At 45.7% G+C, this 22,296-nt stretch overlaps 3 protein-coding genes across 3 annotated transcripts; 1 reads left to right on the top strand and 2 right to left on the bottom strand.

The window, feature by feature from the left end:
- Positions 1-3,887: 3,887 nt before the first annotated feature.
- Positions 3,888-17,212, top strand: LOC115558262 (dual specificity tyrosine-phosphorylation-regulated kinase 4). The gene is made up of 17 exons (XM_030376209.1): positions 3,888-4,358; positions 4,715-4,861; positions 5,216-5,368; positions 11,122-11,259; positions 12,192-12,390; positions 13,331-13,488; positions 13,631-13,767; positions 13,924-14,064; positions 14,272-14,410; positions 14,514-14,595; positions 14,704-14,876; positions 14,961-15,021; positions 15,132-15,228; positions 15,491-15,762; positions 16,144-16,296; positions 16,440-16,576; positions 16,734-17,212. The coding sequence occupies exons 1-14, from the start codon at positions 4,242-4,244 to the stop codon at positions 15,711-15,713; spliced, it is 1,965 nt and encodes a 654-aa protein (XP_030232069.1). The 5' UTR covers positions 3,888-4,241; the 3' UTR covers positions 15,714-15,762; positions 16,144-16,296; positions 16,440-16,576; positions 16,734-17,212.
- Positions 6,490-8,400, bottom strand: LOC115558279 (nischarin-like). Its single transcript, XM_030376233.1, has 2 exons — positions 8,134-8,400; positions 6,490-7,740 (listed from the first exon to the last, which is right to left on the bottom strand). Exons 1-2 carry the CDS (start codon positions 8,264-8,266, stop codon positions 6,686-6,688), a joined length of 1,188 nt encoding a protein of 395 aa, XP_030232093.1. The 5' UTR covers positions 8,267-8,400; the 3' UTR covers positions 6,490-6,685.
- A 1,563-nt stretch (positions 17,213-18,775) lies between the features above and the next one.
- On the bottom strand, positions 18,776-21,701 carry LOC115558318 (uncharacterized). The gene is made up of 2 exons (XM_030376326.1): positions 21,363-21,701; positions 18,776-20,700 (listed from the first exon to the last, which is right to left on the bottom strand). Exon 2 carries the CDS (start codon positions 20,236-20,238, stop codon positions 19,348-19,350), a length of 891 nt encoding a protein of 296 aa, XP_030232186.1. The 5' UTR covers positions 20,239-20,700; positions 21,363-21,701; the 3' UTR covers positions 18,776-19,347.
- Between the last annotated feature and the right edge of the window lie 595 nt (positions 21,702-22,296).

Consider the following 22,296-nt stretch of genomic DNA (forward strand, 5'->3'; position numbering starts at 1 on the left):
ACGTGACGTTTTTGGGTAGCCTGTAACTTAGTTTCTGATTGCCGTCAACTTGAAACTTGCCAGATGAATGGGCTCCGCCTTGTTCCCCAAACATTCTCTGGAAGTTCAGCGGACATAAACGCGGGTCTGGCGATAAATAAAAGTACCCTTGACATGATTCCCCTTGGTCAAGTGAAAAATGGTCGATGAAATGTGCAGTTAATGAGCTCTAAGTGAATACAATAGCGTGAGTTTTATTGTGGTATGATTCTGAAAGCCATAACTTCACTCAGTCCATATCCATAGCCTATCCAATTAAAGTTGTAAATAATCCTTTTGGTTTATCCGTAATAAATGGGCTTGTCATCCAGACGTCATGTGTTTGGGAGCTGCACAAGGGAATTATGTGGTTGTGTTTCGGCGTTTGACAATTTTGGGAACAAAAAAAACAACCTTAGATTTTTAAACTTTTGTAGTCTTTGGGATAGAGTCAGCCAAGTTGATCAGTCTATTCTTTTCTGTGTTAAATCGTCAAATTAAGGGGTTTTCAATTTGTTCTTTTTTAAATGGTTCATTTTGACCCCTGTTAATTTAGCCCTTTTTATCGAAATATGTTCGCCTTTATAGGAGAGGCTAGAGAGGATGAGAGAGAAGAAGAACAGGCTACCAAACAGGATGAGAGAGAGGAAGAACAGGCTACCAAAGAGGATGAGAGAGAGGAAGAACAGGCTACCAGTGAGATAGAGGAAGAACAGGCTACCAGTGAGAGAGAAGGGGAGGAGAGTGAAGGGAGAGAGAGAGAAAGACACAGTGATTCAGGAGGGGGGGGGGGGCATTGAGAGAATTTTGTCCCGGGCCCAGCCAAACCTGTCAGCGGCCCTCACCGTACAAGGCCCCATCCATAAGAAGAACATTTAATAGTAAGGGGAAGGGGGGATCTTATGTTATATTTATATTTTGTTATAATGGCCGCCGTTTTTAGTTTTTCTTTACTGCAGTTCATGAAATAAACTATGAACTAGGAGCCTTTATTGTGAAGTGTGTTTGTGATTGCAGTGACTTGAGTGGATTTACACACAGCGTAAGGGGGATTTGGGGTTAAGAGCACAATTTATTAGGGCACTAATCTGGGGCGATCCGAGGTCCTTTTGCCTACGTTTGGTGTGATGCTGTGGTTAACTGAAGCCAGCTGCCCACTGCGGAACGAGAGCGCAATGAGCGCGCAGAGCCGGCGGCAGTATCGCGCACTGAGTGGCCACTGAAGCGGCCGCAGACTGGGTTCCAGTGGAAGCACGGCGGGCCTCGGGACGAACCGCCCGCTAGCGAACCGCTGTTTTTAATTTGTAATTTTGGTGTAATATGTTTACGATTATTCATGTCTGTAATTCAGTGATTCATCGCAGACTCAGAAAGCAGCAGGAAACAAATCCACGATTTGTCACAATCGACTTTAACTTTTGGAATAAACTGAATAACTGCTTACTATCTGGAGGCATCCACCCATCTATCGCATGTTATTTTGGGACAGTTGCTCATGATTGATAATAACTGGCCAACAAATCATACACCGCTGTGTTTGGTTTCCAGGTGGGCATGAGGGAGTTCCAACCTGAAACCCAGGGTGTTTATGTTGGTCATTGTTATTTTATACCTTCATTATATTATGAGTTCAATTTTCTCGATAAGTCAATTGCAAAGGCCAAAATCATGATTTTTCAATTAATATGTAGGCCTACTTAATTGTGCAGCACTAAATTAATTTGTGGCCCATTGTCAGTTGGAAGCTCTTCTTGCCCAAAACCTTGGCATTAAGTTTGTTCATTGCTGTATTTCATGCCACCAAATAGTTCTTCAGTAAGGTGATCTCACGACAACATTTATAATGTGTATACACATGCACGCACAAACACAGGGCCACGGTCGAGAGGTCATCTCCCTCATGACGTCACAATGAGCTGCGTAAAGTTATTTTGTCTCAGAATCTTTAATGTTTGCATTTGTCATGACAACTCATATTGAAGACGCTTCTGATCTGAAGTAATGACGATATAAATTAATATGTAGGCCTAGCCTATTTAATTGTGCAGCCCTTAATTAAAATGTGGCCCATTGTTGGCTAAACCCTTCTGGAATCCCAAAACCTTGGCAATAAGTTAGTTCATAGTTGTATTATATGCCACCAAATAGTCTACAGTAAATATGATATTTATGATAAATAATATTTATATACACATGCACGCACACACACAGACAAACAGGCGGCCACGGTCGAGAGGTCAGCTGTCTCATGACGTCACAATGAGCTGGATTAAAATAATTTTCTTCGCAGAATCTTTAATGTTTACATTTGTCATGACAACTGTTGCAATCGTATTGAAGACGCTTCTGATCTGAAGAGATATTGCTCGACGATTTCCCTCTAATAAGTCTCTTTAGTCTCAGCATTGTTTCGGCAAGGAACGAACTGTCCAGTTGACGGTTTGATCCAGCAGGAAACAAGGGTAGGTTTCCGTGACTTTCTGCCACTCTTGAGAAAAGTTAGATTTCTTTTCATCACACACCGATGAAAAAAATGCTAGTGATTCACTCAGGTATTGGCAAATAAATAGGATTAATTTGTTTAGGAGTTTATACGGCCTGTCGGGTTTGTTAAATCGGCCTCCCATGATGCGGCCCTCAAGTCGGCCACGTCGTTCACCAAAGTCGACACCAAAATATTAATTAATTAATTCACCGAATGAACTATTTTTTTGTTGATTAAACTTTAGTCATCAATCCATCCAATCCGTGACACTGAACACCATTAAAAGGTAAAGAGTTAAATCACGGCCCTCGGCTGTCGCAGGCCGAGAGGTGAATTATTAAGAAAGAGAAAGACAACGTTCTGATAGCCTATTAACGCACACATTTTATCAGATGCTTGCATAAAGCTTGTTTTCCTCCAGGATGACTGAAAATGCTAAATATGAATTTGTTTCGACCTAGTTCTCTGAAATCTCGGGATGTAAATTTGTGTCATAGCGTCAAATGTTAACATTACTGAAACATAATTCACACATTCATACCAACAGGCAACATATGTCCTTGTCGACTAGAGAGGTCTCGTTCCCATCCTAGGGAGGGATCCGGCTCCTAGGGAGGCGTCCGGCCCCTACAAGAAGCCATTCATTCACGTATCAATTCCAGAGATACGAGCGGCCCAGGCGTTCGACGAACTCAGAAGTTCAGGGCCACGAAACAAGTTGCAATGCCAACACATAGCCACAAGGGAGCAGCATAGAGACACATACAACACCCAGAGAGGCGGGAGATCAGCACCATGCTTAGCCAATCAGAGCACATAACTAAGTCCACGCCTGCCCAGTGTTAAAGTTACAGCCCATAGCCCCGGGGGCTAGAACGCTCCAGGTAACGCATCCTTCTGATGCCCTACTAATGCCGCTTTTCCACCGCACATGTTGCTCGACTCGACACGACACGACTCGACACGACACGGTAGCGCGGGTCCTTTTCCACCGCAAATAGTACCTCCGGGACGTGGGCGGGGTCGGCTGCGTGAAAGGGCCGTGACGTATTTTTGTACGCGACGCAAACAACACCTACGTAACCCACACATGGACAGAACCCACATAACAACAATGGAGAACATCGATGCGATGGTATTCGTGTTCATATTATTAGCTGGCATGTTGAAGAAGTGGAATATGTTGGCTGCGGCGCTGCTATGGCTGTTACCAGCATGGTTGCCATGTCGCTCTCGTGACTTCGTCACACTCTCTGGCCAATCAGTGGCCAGCCGTCTGCCGACGTCACCTTTTAGCATCGGCTCAGCCGCTTGGAACCTAGAGCGAGGCGGTACTAGAAAAAGCAGCCACCTCAGGTACCAGATACCATGTTTTCGCGGTGGAAACGCAAAAAGTGCGAGCTGAGTCGAGTCGAGCTGGTACCATGCAGTGGAAAAGCGGCATAATAAGTGTATCTCCAGTCCACGCGTGCCTATACAATTCTCCCCCTTTTGCTTCATAGTCTGCTAGTCCAAACCTTTATATAAAGTGAGTTAAAGCGATCCTGACTCGGCAGACTTTTTCCAAAAGAACACGGCATTACCGAACCATGTGGTACAACAAGCTGTAACGTAAACATCACGTGTTCACGTCCCCTTAGAAATATCCATCTTAAAATATATTATTATTATAAATATCAAGTAGGCTATCGAACACAACCTCCCTCTCCTTGTATCGTATCATTAGCAGCTGAGGAACATGGATGCCCGCCTCCCCAAGCGTGCGCCCAAGCCCAAGCCTCCTGCTCATAAGAGGGCCGTGCTTCCAGCGCTCACCAAGACCCAGCTGCGACCCCTCCGCTGTGATGGTGTCCTGGTCAGTGGTCCCGCTGAACTAGTCCGCTATAGTGCCCCACATGGCCACATTACTGGCATCATTTCATGAGACTCCCCACTTTACGGTAGCCTACGTGTATAGTGCATCCACATAGACGTAGCCGATATGGTAAATCTGGATATGTCTTTGAGAAAATTAATCACACTTCATGGTGGCGGCCAACATGTCTACCTGTGCATTCCTGTATAGAGGGACGAAGAGGGCATGTAGAACAGCACATGAAACCCTGATTTGCAAACCAAAAAAAGTGTTTTGAATCTAATTAGATTGACTTTAATGCAAAGTGCTCGGTAACGTCTAGTGAGATCATAACCATTGCGTCGATCCTCCCTCAGGAGCCAATCAAAGGGAAGGACCCTCTGCCCCCGCCGGCCTTAAAGTCTGCGGCGGTGAAAAAGGCTCCTCTTAGGAAAGGAAAGACCCCCGTCCAACCAGACAGCACCAAGACCCAGATGAGACCCGCCCTCCGTGAAGGTGTCCTGGTCAGTGTTCCTGCTGAACTAGTCCGCTAATGTCCTACACGTCCATATGACCCCCCCCCCCTCCCCCCCACACGATACGCTATGTGTATAGCGCAAGCACATAGACGGTAGCCTATATGTTAAATCTGGATAGGCCTACATCTTTGGTCAAATTAACCACACTTCATGGTGTTGGCCAATATGTCTGCCTGTGCGTTTCTGTATAATTGGATGAAAAGGACATGTAGAACACCACATGAAACCATGATTTGCAAAACAAAAAGAAAGTGTTTTAATTCTAATTCAAATGACTTCAATGTAAAGCTCTCAGCAACGTCCACTGAGATCGTAACCATTGCGTCTTTCCTCCCTCAGGAGCCGATCAAAAAGAGGGTCACCTGGGATCTGCCCCTGCTGGTCTTATCGTCTGCGGCGGGGAACAAAGCTCCTCTTCAGAAGGGGAAGACCCCCGTCCAACCAGACAGCACCAAGACCCAGCTGAGACCCCCCCGCCTTGCTGGTGTCCTGGTCAGTGTTCCTGCTGAGCTAGTCCGCTAATGTCCTAAACGTCCACATTACTCACATCATTTCAAATCGTTAGCCTCATAGCACAATCGCGTACGTCCACACCAGGAGCGACCGCTCACAAAGTTTCGCTGCGAATATTTCTGTTCGCTTTGGTCGCTTTGGTCGCTCATGACGTACAATTCAATTATGCAGACACATTTAAAGGAGCCGTATGCTTTTAGTGCAGACAGCCATATGAAAGAGTGAACTCCCATACACTTGGGCCATATTGCCGAGACGGTTTTGCTTGTTGGATAAAGTGCTTCGACAACAAGACATTGCACTGATCTGCATCTGCAAATCATGATCTGCACTCATTCGTCGCACTCAAAACAAATAGACATTGGCGCACATGGCTAATTTGCATACGTGCACAGGACTGGTTGGCTCCGCAAGGCAAATAATGGAACATATCTATCTATCTAGGCCTATCTGTCTATCTATCTATAAACGCGTGTCTAGTTTTAATGATGTATTGTGTGTATGTCCAGTCAGACTTGTTCTGTGTGGTCTTGTAGGCTACTGTCCTGTGTGGGCCGAGCTACCTAAATGGATTCCCGACGATTTGTGTCGTTTGGTATTAATAAAGACTTGACTAGGCTATCTATCTATCTAGACTATTTAATTAACAATTATTCACCTCAGGCTCCGTGAATAGTGGGGAATAGAGCGATAAAAGACAAGAGATATATCCCTTGTCATTTATCCCTCTTCTTGTCGGTTACTTTGTTTATGTGACGATTTCAAAAACTTTTTTGAAGAGCATGACTTCCATTTCTGCAAAAAAGAATCCATTATGTGGTAGCTATCCTATATGTTTGATCATCCCACCTGTATATACATAATTCCCAGTGATGCAACAGTCAATGCAATACTCCCCCAAGTGGCTAAAATAACTAAACTAAAGGGTGAAAATAGATGGCTCCTACACATTACATTGCATACTACATTATAAACCATGGTAGTTGCAGTCATTTAATGTCCTCAAAGCATAGGCCTATATTTTAGAATAACATTGTAGATTTTAAAATAATAAACACAACAGCTTTTCTTTGGAAATATTTATTCAATTTAACAAATCAGCAAATGCTGATAAAAGTGCACATGTGGGAACTTAACAAAGAAACCAACTTGTGTACATGTGAAAGAGAACATCAAAAGAAAGTTGTAAAATTGAAGTGTGTGTGTGTGTGTGTGTGTGTATAAATGGCATGTGAGGGAGGAGAACAAGGTGCAGCTGACAGCACTGCGAGGGTAATAAGCTTACTATTACACCCCTCACAATGTTGTCAGCTGCACCCCGTTCCCCTCATCCCACATGCCAACCTCACGACACTTGGCCTCGTACACCATCCTGTACATTTGGAACTTTAGATCCTCTCTAGTCTTAAGAGACAGCTTTTTAAAATCCTCTTGGAGGCTTCGAAAGAATAGTGAGTCAGAGTCCTCTGGAGGACTCTGACTCACTACTCGATTGCTAACAGCCTCTATAGCTGTGATGAGCCTCTCCGCATCAAGAGCATCACGAGTCTGGTCTCTGCCTCGTCCTGTCTTTCTCCTGCTCTTTCCTGCTGCCTGCTCCTCAGCCTTTGGTGCTAGCCGGTCAGCGGCCTGTGGTGCTAGCTGGTCAGCGGCCTGTGGTGCTAGCTGGTCAGCGGCCTGTGGGGCTAGCTGGTCAGCGGCCTGTGGTGCTAGCCGGTCAGCGGCCTGTGGTGCTAGCCGGTCAGCGGCCTGTGGTGCTAGCCGGTCAGCGGCCTGTGGTGCTAGCCGGTCAGCGGCCTGTGGTGCTAGCCGGTCAGCGGCCTGTGGTGCTAGCCGGTCAGCGGCCTGTGGTGCTAGCCGGTCAGCGGCCTGTGGTGCTAGCCGGTCAGCGGCCTGTGGTGCTAGCCGGTCAGCGGCCTGTGGTGCTAGCCGGTCAGCGGCCTGTGGTGCTAGCCGGTCAGCGGCCTGTGGTGCTAGCCGGTCAGCGGCCTGTGGTGCTAGCCGGTCAGCGGCCTGTGGTGCTAGCCGGTCAGCGGCCTGTGGTGCTAGCTGGTCAGCGGCCTGTGGTGCTAGCCGGTCAGCGGCCTGTGCTCTCCCCGGTGCGTCCTGGTCCTCGACCGGTGCTCTCCCTGGTGCTGCCTGGTCTGTGTCCTCCTCAGTCTCACTCACTGGCCCTGCCATGTTGGTCTGGCTATGGCGGTCTTCCATGAATGGATCTATGAAGGCCATTATGCGGGCATACTTCCATGGCTTCCCTCCACCTGCCCCTGCACCACTCCTCCTCTTTTCCTTTTTCCTATTCTTCCTGTAGGTGTCCCTGAGACCCTTCCACTTCTTGATGCACTCATTTACTATTGAACACAAAACAGAAAACACAGCTGTCATTATCATTATATATGTCACTTACAGCAATATATTGTTGCACTTCTTATGTCAAATGACTTATTGTAAATTGCTTTGGATAAAGCTAAATGGTCATTTGTCAGCTGTCTATCCTCAATTAAACCGCATTGAAGTGACACGTTTGTTCCGTGCGTTATTAATTTGCATTATTATGCGTGCATTATTCCTTTGCACAACGTATTATTCCTTTGCACAACGTATGTATTTTCCATATTTGAAAACGATATCGTCCCATTCAGAGCAAGGAAGATTAGTATGCTAGGATCTCGGTTAGCAGGCATGTATGGCGCGGCTTGGCGCCTATTTTACAATAATCTCAAACGTTTCATTAACTCACTCACCGGACAAACCAACCACGCGTGACACCTCCGCCCAGGCCAGGGCCTTGGAGTTCCGATCTCTAAACTGAAAAAGGGTTGGGTCGTACAACACCGGGTGCCCAGTTACAGCCGCGATTAGTACTTCAGCCGACATTTTGTTCAGCGAGTGAATGAAGGTAGGTAGGAACCAAAGTGCCTGCCGGTGTTCCCTGGGATCCACGCAAGCGAAGAGCGTCTACATTCCGATTGGCTGTCAGTGTTTGGCCGCTGAAGCGCGTCATAGTCATTTGCATAAAGTTAAAAAGGTTTCAACTTCTTTTTGACGCTCTGGTCGCTCAACTTTGGCCGCTGGTAGCGTTGGTCGCTTTGGTCGCTCTTGCCCATAGAAAGTGAATGACTTCCGGCGATTTGGTCGCTCAATTCGCTTCTGGTGTGGACGCAGGGGCGTTGCTAGACCTAGAGTTTTACTGGGGCACAGGCCCCCAACTGCCAATACTTATTTTATTTTCTTACGTGGGCACAATATGAAATAGATGGATACAGAAGGGTATGTACGAGCTTCAAAATCATTGTCACTGTCATACTGTAGGCTATATTAAAGCACTGGTAAAGGTAAAGATTCAAAGATAGATTCATGAGTACCGTACAATGATATGTATTTAAACACATACACATCTCAAAGATTTACAAATAAGGTAACTGACAAATAAACAAAAAGTCTCTTTATGACCTTCACCTCTTTATCAGGAGAAGTCTACCCATCTATATTTATTTAGAAGCTGTGTGGAAACAGCATAATTTTGCCAGAACGACATGGACTATAAAGGCCAGAAACAAGGTTTAAAATATAATTTCTGACTTAAGGTGAGGTGGCTCATTGTCACCAATCAACCTGGAAAATGTTATAGAACATCAAAGCTCTTAAATTAAACTAAATAAGGCCATACACTACTGCATAGAGCCTTTTTAAATTATTATTTTTTCACTATTAAGCTGTATCGCCACGCCTTCATGGTGGCAAAGCTGTCAATAATTTGGCTTAGACTCACTTTGCATAGTTGCTCCCTTTCAATGGACAAAAGAGAAAGTTGGTGAAGCCTTCCTTGCCCCATGGTTGACCTAAGCCAGGTGTGGAGCCTTCTCAAAACACTGAAAGATTGCTCACAACTACAACTGTTTACAGGAATTGTGAGTGCAATCTGAATTATCTGTTTCAGTGTTGGGAACATTGTTGGATCCAGTATGTTAAAAACACCCTGTATATCCATAATTTCCTTTTTTTGTGTTAAGGAAGTTTTTGGCCACTAAAACTTCCTCAAATTTTGAAGATTATTCATTTTCCGCGTGTGTGCGTGCACGCATGGTGTGTGTGTGTGTGTGTGTGTGTGTGTGTGTGTGTGTGTGTGTGTGTGTGTGTGTGTGTGTGTGTGTGTGTGTGTGTGTGTGTGTGTGTGTGTGTGTGTGTGTGTTATAAAACGACCCTAACCCTACAGACGCTCAGTATTGAAAAACTGGTGCTATTTATGTGGGCAACATTCTCTAACAGCCATCAAGTTGTCATTGTTTGTGTCAAACAAGTTGTGCATTTGTTGTAACGTTAAAACAGGAGACGACTTACTCTGCGCTGTTTCCAGCTTCCGTGGTTTCCAACGAAACATTCAGAAGAGTCACGTGGACGAATCCGGAAATAACTTATTTTTTTCATTGGTTGTTGCGTTAAATCTTACCCAGATACAGTAGTGCTATTTTCTGATTGGCTTTTATGTAGCCCCTTTCGTTTTTTGATTGGCTGGTAAGTGGCAGGCTCGACTGAAGACTCCCGAGGCAGCAGGAGATGCACTTGATGAATCCTGCCGATTCCATAGCGAGAGCGGCGCTTCTGCAGATTAATTTAATGATGATCAATGGAATTTTACTGGGGCACTGGAGACTTTTACTGGGGCACGTGCCCCAGTAAAAAGGGGCTGACGACGCCTCTGTGTGGACGTACTCATATTTTGGCCAAATTGTGATATCTAACGTAACTCAACTCTCCTTACTTCGATACATTTCCCCTTTGCATCTCCGCGACAATATAAAAGCTGAATAAATTAGAAGTGTCATGATGTTGGAAGTGGGAACAGCAGGTTTGGCCAATCAATGGTGTGGTCCTAGCTAGAACTGTAACGTTGATTGACAAGTGCTCTCAACCCACCCAGTAGGTAGGCCTACAGTGTACAGGTGGGAGATGGGCACCCGTCCAATAGTGATAAGGGGAGAGGGAGGGCCAGCAGACTTGTCACTCAAACCTCCCAGGCAGATGTAAGGAGATTTGATTCATGATTTGATTCATGATTCGAGCTGGCGCTGACTGAACATGTTCTCCGGTTTACGTTCTTTAAGTTCTTGTAAGATTATTTCAAGTTGAAGTTCTACATGAATGTACGATCTTTAATGCGTGAATATTTTGAGGGTTGGTTGGCTTCATTTTGTACAAAATATAAATTTTCTGTGGTGCGTGTGTTCATGTGCGAGTGTGCGCGTGTGTGTGTGTGTCTGTGTGTGAGAGTGTGTGTATTTGTTGAATACGTACAATTAATGTCGGATACTTTAAGACTTTTACTCAAGTAGTATTCTATTGTGTGACTTTACTTTCACCAGTCAGTTTCTGGGAAGATATCTGTGCCTTCACTCAAGTATGGCTTCCGGGTAGGCCTACTTCTTCCACCGCTGACACCACTTAGTTGCAAACAATAATTGAGACTGTTACTCCAACAAAGGTCCCAATTACAATATCTCGGGAAGATGAACAAATAGTTTGAGGTTGGTTTCAACAGATTGCATTTTATGTTTGCTTCTTGAGTTTGAACGGAAATTCATTTCTGTGAAATGAGAGGTCACTGCATTAGCCAGTGATGAATGAGTGATAAAAACACAAGAAAGTGTTTTAATTCCAAATCAAACGACCTCAATGCAAAGCGCTCAGTAACGTCTACTGGGATCATAACCATTGCGTCCTTCCTCCCTCAGGAGCCAATCAAAGGGAAGGACCCTCTGCCCCCGCCGGCCTTAAAGTCTGCGGCGGTGAAAAAGGCTCCTCTTAGGAACGGGAAGTCCCCCGTCCAACCAGACAGCACCAAGACCCCCCCCCGCCTTGCTGGTGACCTGGTCAGTGTTCCTGTTGAACTAGTCCGCTAGTGTCCTACACGGCCGAGATAACCCCCTCTACGAGTCTCGTTGTGGAAGTAACAGGAGTCCACGAACGGCCAAAATCCCTTTCTCCTCCATGTCGGAGTTCAGTCTGTGCTTCAGATTGATGTGGAAGTGGAAGAACCAGAGACGCTGGAGAACCCGACGCAGTCGTTTCAGATTCATAATATTCTCCAGAGGCGCACAGCTTTTAGCCCTGATAATATATATTATATTATATAGATATCTATATATTATAGGATATTATGAATTGTTTTAGAATATTTTACAGAACACGGCCAAAAGCTGTGTGCGCCTCCGGATGAGATTATGAATCCGAGCCATTGCGATACATCCACTGTAAACATAAGTGCGTGGTACCGTAGCAGCAAGCTGCTCAGGGCCACACCCCCACTCTCCACCCTGACCCGCCTCTCTCCTCCTCATTAGCATTTAAAGCTACAGACACAGAAACGGCACGTTTGTGAAAAGCTCATTGTGGGACTGGCTCGTAGTGGCTGTAATTGTGCACCAATGCTGAATTTGGGGAAAGAGACTTCAGATACAGTATTAGGGGACCACGAAGACCAATATAAGGGGATCCAAAAAGTAGCATGCCATGGGACCTTTAAGAAAGAGAGAAATACTCGGTCCTGCTGTAATTGTTTCCTGGATGCCTGACAACGTTAGCGATTCAGGAGTATTTACTTTATGTTTGCTTCTTGAATTTGACGGCAAATCATTAACATGCAGTTATTCCATGCAATGAGAGGTCACTGCATTAGCCAGTGATGAATGCTGTTTATAAATAAAACACAAAAAAGAGTTCTAATTCTAATTCAAATGACCTCAATGCAAAGCGCTCAGTAACGTCTACTGGGATCATAACCATTGCGTCGTTCCTCCCTCAGGAGCCAATCAAAAAGCTGGCCTTAAAGTCTGCGGCGGTGAAAAAGGCTCCTCTTCCGAAGGAGAAGACCCCCGTCCTTCCAGACTTCGACACAACCCCACAGAGAGCTCCAAGCCTTGCTGCTACCCTCGACCAAAAGAAGCAGAGAGTGCAGACGGAGAAGTACCGGTGGTGTGATGGCCAACGATTGGCCACAGCAGGTAGATGGATTGATAGGTGTACACTTTATTGATCCCATGGGGAAATTCAAAGTCACAGTAGCTTCAAGACGTCACACACAACATACATATACAACATAAACAAGATGATGATATAAAATATCCATACGGATAATATGTGCTGAGGTGCTCTTCGATAATATGTGTCATGATGGTAGTGCGGATAAAAGGGCTTGTGCCTGGGGAAGGAGGGAGCGATTGTGCATAAGGGTTAATAAAGCCAGTAAACATTGTTTCAGTAAACTGTGGACAGTCAGCACACTGTTTAAGGGAGGAAGTGGAGGTGGTGGAAAGGGAGACAGAATACGCAGAGACGTCTATCGCTCCTCTTCCTCCCACCGGGTACATATTGTACAGTTGCACGGCCCTGGGGACAAATTATTTCCTCGGTCTGTCAATCGTACATGGCATTGTGTGTAGTCTTGAGCTGATCATGCTCTTCTGCTCTGTGATCGTGCTCTGGAGTGGATGACAGTCTTTGCCAAAGATGGTGAGCAGTTTGTTGTTAAGTAAACACACTAGTGGTGGAAATTGTTCATCTGTTGACAGCATTGGCGAAAGGTTTCCCATTTAATGTACGTTTGGTAATGTTGCTGCGATTATTTGATTGCAAGCTGTTAGAAATCAGTCATTAGGGAGTGAAACGCTATGTGAGATTTGTGATCGGTTTCCCCTCCTTGTAGGTGATCATTTAGATTGCAGACGTCTGTTGGCTCATATCTGATCCATCAGGTCGTCTCTACCCTGATTGGTTTGGGGAATCCATCTTGTTCTCTCTCTTTTCAACTCTTGAATCCTACCTACAGCACCATTTAAACAATTGTGTTTGGAAATAGCGTTTAAACCCCCCGTGCTTCATGAAGGAAGAAACACACATCACTTCCTGCTGAGCAACATGCCTTGTTTCTTTCCCTTTACACAGATGCCTTGTCAGTCTTCAGAAAACACCTGACACCATTTGAGCAGAGGGAAATCCTACAGTACAAGGAGGTGTGGTACCTTGGCATAGCTGCAGAGAAGATCCAGCAGAAATGCCCCCTCAGCCATGGTTATGATGACCGCAAGGGACACTACAAGATGGTAAATACTAACAGGTGTCCTCCTGAGGGATCCTACCACAAACCCTTCAGAGTAGAAGAATGGGCTTTGTTGGGTTCAGCCAGATGTATTTACTTTATTCACATTTGGTTCTCTAAGTTATGAATGGGGGTGTTAAATGCAGGTTATCAAAGACCACATCGCCTACCGCTATGAGGTCCTGGAGGTGATGGGTCAGGGCACCTTCGGTCGAGTCCTCAAGTGCAGAGACCACAAAACCAAGCAGCTGGTAGCCATGAAGGTCATTGCAAACGACCAGAGGTAGCTTATCATGGATCAAGCTCAATGATAGAGTGCAATCGTTACATTCAACTTATGTTTCATATTTTACCATTCAAATTACATCGTCATCAATATGCCAATCCAAGTAATCCTAAACAATTACCATCCATGAACCTCAAACCAACCAATCTAAAGGTTTAAAGATGAGGCGAAGGCAGAGGTGGAAATTCTGGAGTTGCTCCAAAAGAACGATGAGGATGGCCTGGCCAACGTCGTCCACATGAAGGAGTACTTTCAGTTCCGTGACCATGTGTGCATCACCTTTGACCTCATGGGGTGGGTTTGCAAAACAAAAGCTTCATATCTTGCCCACTCATGCAGAAATAAGACACCAACAAACAAGATGTTTGTAATTGATAATATCAGTGCCAATAACAATACAAATGCTGCTTCAAATATCTGTGCTTGGCCAAGAAATTAGGTGAACGAGAGACAGACCTAGGACAAAGCTTTATGGACCCTCTTGATGTCTAATCTTTCCAGAAAGAGCCTCTTGGAGGTGTTGAAACAGAGAGAGTACAGAGGGCTGGGCGCCTCTCAGGTGAGGAGCCATGCCATCTCTCTGGTGCAGTCTCTCCAGTTCCTCAGTAGGACCGACATCATCCACTGCGACCTGAAACCGGTAGGAGCCTCATCATCATCCAAGTCCTCCATGTTGACACAATAAGTTAGAATATACACATTTTGCACATTTCTTTGGGATTCAATATCTATTTTCTGTTTAGGAGAACATCCTGGTATCAGAAGGTGACCCAGCGGTCATAAAGGTGGCTGACTTTGGGTCCAGCCTTCGTGAACATCACAACAGTGAGTGTTTGGCCTTTTAACTGGACCAAAAAACACCCATCTTTAAAGGTGGCAATTTCTTTCTGGAGCGACTGTTCATTTGATTGATGAACTTGTCCTTCTCCACAGCCATACCTATTGCCCAGACGATGGCCTACATGTCCCCCGAGGTCATTCTGACGAAGGTCTTCACCAAGGCCATTGACATGTGGAGTCTGGGCTGCATCTTAGCCGAGCTCAAGACAGGCCAGATCCTATTTAACGTGCTTGATGAGTACGAGCTAGTGCTGGAAATGACGAAGGTAATGAATACCTAGTAAGGTTAGCTTTAGTATTTCAAGGCCCTTCTGTTTTTCTAATGGGTTGGTGTGTGTGTTCTGTTGAAGCTGCTGGGTGTTCCCCCAAAGCATATGCTGAAGAAGACCCGGCTTCAGGGCTTTCTCTCCGGTGAGGAGAAACGAAACCATCCTCAAGTTGTCCTCCCAGTGGTTGTTGTGTACTTCAGTTGTTGTTGTTGCGTGATGTTGTTGTGTGATGTTTCTGTGACGTTAATGCAGGTCAAAGAAACAGCAGAGACATGACCAAGGCGGGTCTGTCTGTGGCCCTGAACACAGAGGACCCACTCCTTCTTGACTTCGTCCAGAATTGTCTTGAGTAGGTGCACCTCCACTCTGACCCAATGGGGAAGTTTGATACGCTCCCCAAGTCCTCGCTCATGTATTTGTTCCAACATGTGCTACGTTAAGTTGTTATCAGGGGATACAAAGTAGTCCCGGAGGTTGTAGCACTAGAACCAGGGTCAGGTCGTGACCATTGGTGGGAAATGATTTAGCTCATATAGAAGGAATAATGTCTTCCTCATTCAGCGTGTTGCAGATATGTTGATCCCTGTTCTTGTTGATCTGGCGATGTTAAGATACGAGCCGGCGAAGCGCATGACCCCGGATGAGGCCAGGCATCATCCCTGGATTCTGATGCACTTCCAGAGTCCCAGCTCCAGTGAGGACTCTTCTCCCCACCAGTCCACCAACTGGGAGCACATGGTGGACTCCACCAGCGCCACAGCCCCGTCCACCTCCGGACCAGGGCCCAGACCGGTCGGAGCCAGGGACAGCAGGAGGGAGGGGGGCGCCAAATGAAGCCCGTCGCGTCCTTACGGGGACATGCACTGCTGCATTAGCCCCCCATGTGAGTCATTGTTCATTTTTGTGTTGTTATAATGACCAACAGTTTTGTCCGAACAATGTTTGATCTGATGATGGATTCAAAAAAAGACATTGGAGACTAAAGCTTTGCAGTCCAAGGACGTGGAACAACATACATTTAGACTCCAAATGTTGTTGCTGGGGGGACATTTTCAGACCAACCCTAGGTTACCATCCCATCATCAACCTTGAGACGAGTTAAGACTTAAAAAGACCACAGCACATTCTCAACCCTTTTGCTGAGAAATAGCATTAAAACCTTCATGAAGTAACTTTTGTTTGTCCCTTTCATCAGGCCATCACTTCCCGCTGAGTACAACCCCTCAACATGCTCCCTGTGTCACGTTTCTTTCCCTGCACACAGACGCCTCGACGGTCTTCAGAAAACACCTGACACCGTTTGAGCAGAGGGGAATCAAACAAGGAGGTGTGGTCCCTTGGCATTGCTGAAAAGAAGGTTCAGAAGACATACCCCCTTCGCATTGGTAATGATGACATCAAGGGACACTACAAGATGGTAAATACTAACAGGTGTCCTCCTGAGGGATCCTACCACAAACCCTTCAGAGTAGAAGAATGGGCTTTGTTGGGTTCAGCCAGATGTATTCATATTTATTAACATTTGGTTCTCTAAGTTATGATTGGGGGTGTTAAATGCAGGTTATCAAAGACCACATCGCCTCCTGCTATGAGGTCCTGGAGCTGATGGGTCAGGGCACCTTCGGTCGAGTCCTCAAGTGCAGAGACCACAAAACCCAGCAGCTGGTCGCCATGAAGGTCATTGCAAACGACCAGAGGTAGCTTATCATGAATCAAGCTCAGTGATAGAGTCCAATCGTTACATTAAACTAACATTTCCTATTTTTCCATTCAAATCACATTCTTTCATCAATATGTCAATCCATATAATCCTAAAAATTACTATGCATGAATCTTAAACAAACCAATCAACAGGTTTGCAGATGAGGCGATGGCAGAGGTGGAAATTCTGGAGCTGCTCCAGAAGAAAGATGAGCTTGACGTGGCCAACGTCGTCCACATGAAGGAGCTCGTCCACTTTTATTTGTGACGTGTTATTCTGTAATCTCTTCCATGTTTGCATGTCAATAAATCTGTTTTTTGTTTGTTTAATACTGGCACTAAATGTACATACTGTACATACTTTGAATGTGAAGGCACATACTGAACTTACTTTGCCTACAATGGGCCAGGGCAGTGGCATTGCATTACGCCTAAAGGCTTTTCCAACAGAAGGACTTGCTGAGGTCAACAGCTTACTGCAGCTATCAGATGGAAGATGTCTGCCTACTAGCATACTGAAGAGATTGCACTCTTTTATCACTCCCTTCTATTGTTTTATTTTATAATCCTTTTAATTTTTGCATGCCACCAAATCGTTCTCTTTATACTGTACATACTGTGCCAACAAGGTTCAAAAGTAAATTGTTCCAAGAAATTATTTTAATTTTGCGTCTTTATTGAAATCATCCAGTGGGAAGAATAAGTGAACCTGTGGGAGAAACTACACCTGAGTTCTCTAACACTTCGACTAACTGAGAGATAGCAAAAGAAATCGAGGAGTCCGGAGCAAGTACTGAGAGAGACTTTATTGTTCCCACAAACTAGGAACAACAGAGCCGAGTATGGTTTGCAAAGACACTAACGATCATAAGATCCCGGGCTTTTTATCTTCACACACAAAGCTGTTCTCTACATCGTATGCCTGCCCACAGCTGTCAGTCATACGTTACTAGCTTTGTGGTCAAAATCCTCAGCAAATCTAATCCAAAAATTAGGTCGAAGCTAATCTGAACATTAGGTTGACGCTAATCTGAACATTAGGTTGATAAATCTAAACATCTGGTGGACGCAAATCTAATCTAAACATGAGGGTTGACGTCAGTACGCCTTGACCCCAGACTCTGTGGCACCGTGCCGAGTCCCATAGTATGCCCATGAATTCAGAGATGATTTTAGCTGCTTTCCACTATTAATGTATCGATATGATATATAGGCCTGATAATACTCATAGGTAATATAAAAGTAATGGTTAATTTCTCCCATAAACCCTAGGAGTCAAAAACAATTTGAGCCTTCATAAAGTTTGTTTGGTAACTGAATTATAACTGCACAATGTCCCATTGCAAAGTTCCTATTCCACTGTATTGGTTTTGGACTGAATGTCCTAGAGGTCCTTAATTTGAAGCCACTCAATTATATCTAGGGCAGAGTCACATAGAGTTGTTGTCATGGTCTGTCTGTTTCCTTGTCTTTTATTGGTGTGTTTCCTGTTTTACTCTGGTATCCCTGTCTTGTCTCTCCCCATGTCCGGTCAGGTTTCCCTCCTGTGTGATTACTGCTCCCTCCCCTAATGTGTTTCAGCTGTTCCTCTGTGTGTGTTTGGTATTTAAGCCCTTGTCTTTCCTTTGTTCCTTGTCGGATCTTTGTAGTTCGTGGTGAGTTGTGTCCCCGGGGTTCCCTGCCTTTTGCGTTAATGAATGAATGTTAATGAATTACCCTTTACCTAAACTGTCTGCTATTGGGTCCTATCTGCCTGCCTGCCACCCGCTAACCGTGACACAAGTTTTCTCAACTGCTTTCGTAGAAGATAATTGACATGTAGGCCTTCTGAACAACCCTAACATTTTCGTTAGATTTAGCTACCACGGAGCCTCCCTGTAATGGTTGTGTTGTAACATCAGTCATTTAACCTAACCAAGCCTCTAAAAAATTGGCTTTGCGAGCTAGTTCGATGTTAGCTGAAGTCTGCCTATCCTACACGTAAATCAAATGTAAGCTTATTAAAATGTTATTGGACTGATCTGTAATTGGCTTAGTTTGCTAACGTCAGGTTTATGCTAGGCTACCCATCCTATACTCTGACTAGAGGTTATTTTGAAACTTCTGTTTGAGAAAAGATTCATAGCAATTTTGTTATAATAACCCAGATGTGGACAGTCTGCCTTGTTCTGTTTGAAAAGGTGACAGAATCAGGATTGCTTTCCACTCACTTTATTTGGTAAAGGTTTGGTCTCTGTGTAGCAAAACGAGGGGAATTGTATAGGCAGATAAATGCATCCATATAAATCCCAACTAATACTTCTAGATATGAATAATACAAAGTTGAACACTTTCAGCATGCATTGAAAGTCGAAAGTACAAAAAATAGGTGACATAAGAATACAAGTTAAGATTTAAAATTCCCTGCAGGCTCGTCATTCAAGTAAACAGTGACGCACAAAAAACTAAACCTAAAGAAAAACAAATTAGCCATAATGTGAATATCTGAACATCTATCACAAGTCAGTAAATTGGTTTACACAAATGTAATTGTAATCAATTATAGTGTAGACCATTTCCTTACTAACCTTATTGTTTTATCTGAAGTATGCTTTCAGTACCCCCTGGTGTGGTCCACCACCCTGAGTGGGGAAGCACCTCCCTTATCTCGGCAGCCCCCCCCCCCCCCCACAATCCTTCACTGTGGATAACATGAAATAGAAATTTGGATAACATTTTATCGTACGTATCAAGTCTAATTTTAAGTATTGTCGACTATTATCTATGATCACTTTGGTCGTGGCCCTCGCCGGCCTCCTCCCGCCCGGCCCCCCTGGTCCTGGTCCTGTAGCTGCAGGGCGGCCATCATGTACTCGGGAATATCGGTGTCTTGGTATCCCGGGGGCAGCCACCCAGGTGGCGAGATGCCCTGGTACGCCGGTGGCAGGGCCAGGAGTGTTGGGAAGAGTGTCGGCGGTTCCTGGGTGTCTTCAGCTTTTTCGCGCAGCAGGGACTTCTCTTCGAGCTTCTTAATCTGCAACCTCATGAGTTGCCTCTTCAGTTCTTTGAGTTCATCGTCCATGGCTACCCGCCGCTCTTGATCGAGACGGTAGTGATGGACGAGGTGCTCTTTCCACTCTGCCCACGGTTTGTCGGACAGTGCCACCACCGTCTCCAGGGCCTTCCGGACCTCGGCTGGCAGTCCTTGTAGGAGCTGTCTCTTGAATATCTCGACCGCTGGCCAGCTTTGTGCGTGGCAGTCGTTACAGTCCGCCCACAGCCCTCGGGCCCTGTCGATGTACGCAGAGATGGATTCCTCGGGTTTGATGCTCACGCCGGGGATTCCCACTGTGACGGCCGGGAAGAGTTCTCTGAGGCGCTCCCAGAAGAGGTTCCGGTATGGATTGAAGAAGGTTCTGTCGGGTAGTTCGGCGGTTCGGGTCAATTTTTCCAGTTCGAAAGCTTGCGCACGGTCGAGCATGGCTCGCACATCGCCCAAGCCCAGGACGACTCCAGGCGACTCTTTCTCGAACTCCCTGATCCAGGCCGCTGCTCCGTCCGTCAGACGGGGTAAGCGGGCGGCCAGACCGACCATGTCCCGATGGCCCCACGGTGCGTAGCTATCTCTCCCCTCTACGTCTGTCGGACGGGCTGCCATGACCATTGGCATTACGATCATCCAGTCCGGAAGCGCGCGTGTTCTGGAGCTAGGTGTGGGGAAAAGCAGGAGTAGTTCGCTTCTTGACCTGCAGGGGGTGGCTTAGTTTGGACTTATGGTAGTTCTCTTCTTGTCCAGCAGTGGGAGTCGTTTAGGTAGAACTGGTGGCAGTTCCTCTTCTCGGCCAGTAGGGGGTGTCGCTGAGGTAGAACTGGTGGCAGTTCCTCTTCTCGGCCAGTAGGGGGAGTCGCTGAGGTAGAACTGATGGTAGTTCCTCTTCTTGGCCAGCAGAGGGAGTCACTGAGGTGGAAATGGTGGTAGTTCCTCTTCTTGGCCAGCAGAGGGAGTCGCTGAGGTAGAACTGGTGATGGTTCCTATTCTCTGCCAGCTGGGGGAGTCGTTTAGGTGTGACTTTAAGGGGGTTCTCTCTTGATTTATTGCCCTTTGGGCTGAGCCCTTCCCCGCTCTCTACGTCCTCGGCACCTACGGACAGATGGAAACAAACAACAGATAAGGTGGGAGTTGGAATGTAGGCCATCTCTCATAGACAAAGGGATTTGTCGGCCACATGAAAAAAAAAATCAATGTAAAGTTGTGTTTGTGAGAAAAACAGGAGAAAAAACAACTGCATTCAATGCATTCAAGCGTGTTAGTAGTTATTCAAAAAAAGTCTTATGAATCATGCAAGTTGGCTTAGCCCCATGGGGTTAGAAGTAGGCTATATATTGCATTTGGACTCAGTAAACGTCTTAAAACCGCTAGGATTGTCAATTCAAAGCTTAAGCCCCTCATGGTTAGCAGTTCTTACAACCACCAGGAATATGTTCTCCAAGCTTCAGCCCCTCTCTCTCTATCTGCTGTGTACCAGGCTGCATCTGGGGGAGGCCATCAACTGATACGCTTGGAATGCAACCTCCCCCACTCTTTTTCTAAGGGCAGCTCTGTCTCCCAATACATCCAAAGCGCTTTCTTCCTTCAGAGCGCTCAGCGATTGTTCAACTTCACGTCGGGTCATACTTTTTCTAAACCCAGGACCGGGATTACGGTGGGCACACGAGGGGCTGCCCGTTGACCGCCAACCCCACTTAAAATGTCTATATTGGTTCTATGACAATTCATTCTTTAAGACAATAGGTTCTGCTCACCTGGTTCTATGAGCCCCTGGAGGGCTGGTGATCCTCAGCCGGTCGCTCGTCTGCGACGAGTCCCAAACCCTGGTCCTTCCTCAGAATCACGTAAATAGTCGCCAAATGGTCGTGTTCTTCTTGAAAAGGTGACCGAATCAGGATCGCTTTTAACTAACTTTATTTGGTCAAGGTTTGGTCTAATCTCTAAGAAGCTAAAGGAGGTGAATTGTATAGGCGCGCGTGGAGAGACACTTATCTTGGAATCCGTGGATGCCCTGCCTTGAGCGTCCCTCAACTAATACATGAGCTGCCTCTCTCGAGTGTCTGTCTGCCTGTTCTGGGTTGCGTTCTCTCTTTAGATACGGAGTAGGCGCATGATGTATAACGTGCTCTCATTGGCTATGGTGTTGATCGCCTGCCTCCGGCTTCCTCGTATGTCTGATGGTGCTGCCATCTTGTGGCTTTGTGTGGATGTTACAGCTTATATGCTTATTTGTGCCACAAGTCGCAGTTCATCCGAAGAGGCGTAGAAGAAGGGGGCCTGATGTTGACAGGGACAGTTGTAGATCAACACAAGAGTCTGGCTGCGGACATCCACCCACAGAACTTCCGCTTCTGACATCCACGCACAGAAACATCCACCGGAAATCTGAAAATAAAATAAATGTGTTTACATAAATGAACGGGCGAAATCGGAAAATAAAATAAAGCTTGGGCGTTACGTAATGTGTTTGCATAAATGAACGCAATAAATTACGGTATAAAATTGGATAAACGCTTCCGGTTTTGGCAGAAGCCTTGACTCTCGCTGTTGACTTTAAGATGAAGCATATGGCTCTTCTCTTTCTGTAAATACAGTATACACGCACCTTATTCAGAATTCTTAATTCAGAATTCCTTATGTGTTATACTGCAATCATCTCAATTTGATAGGACACAAACTGATACTCGT

Source organism: Gadus morhua, chromosome 2 (genome assembly GCF_902167405.1).
Source record: "Gadus morhua chromosome 2, gadMor3.0, whole genome shotgun sequence".
Classification (NCBI taxonomy): Eukaryota; Metazoa; Chordata; class Actinopteri; order Gadiformes; family Gadidae; genus Gadus; species Gadus morhua.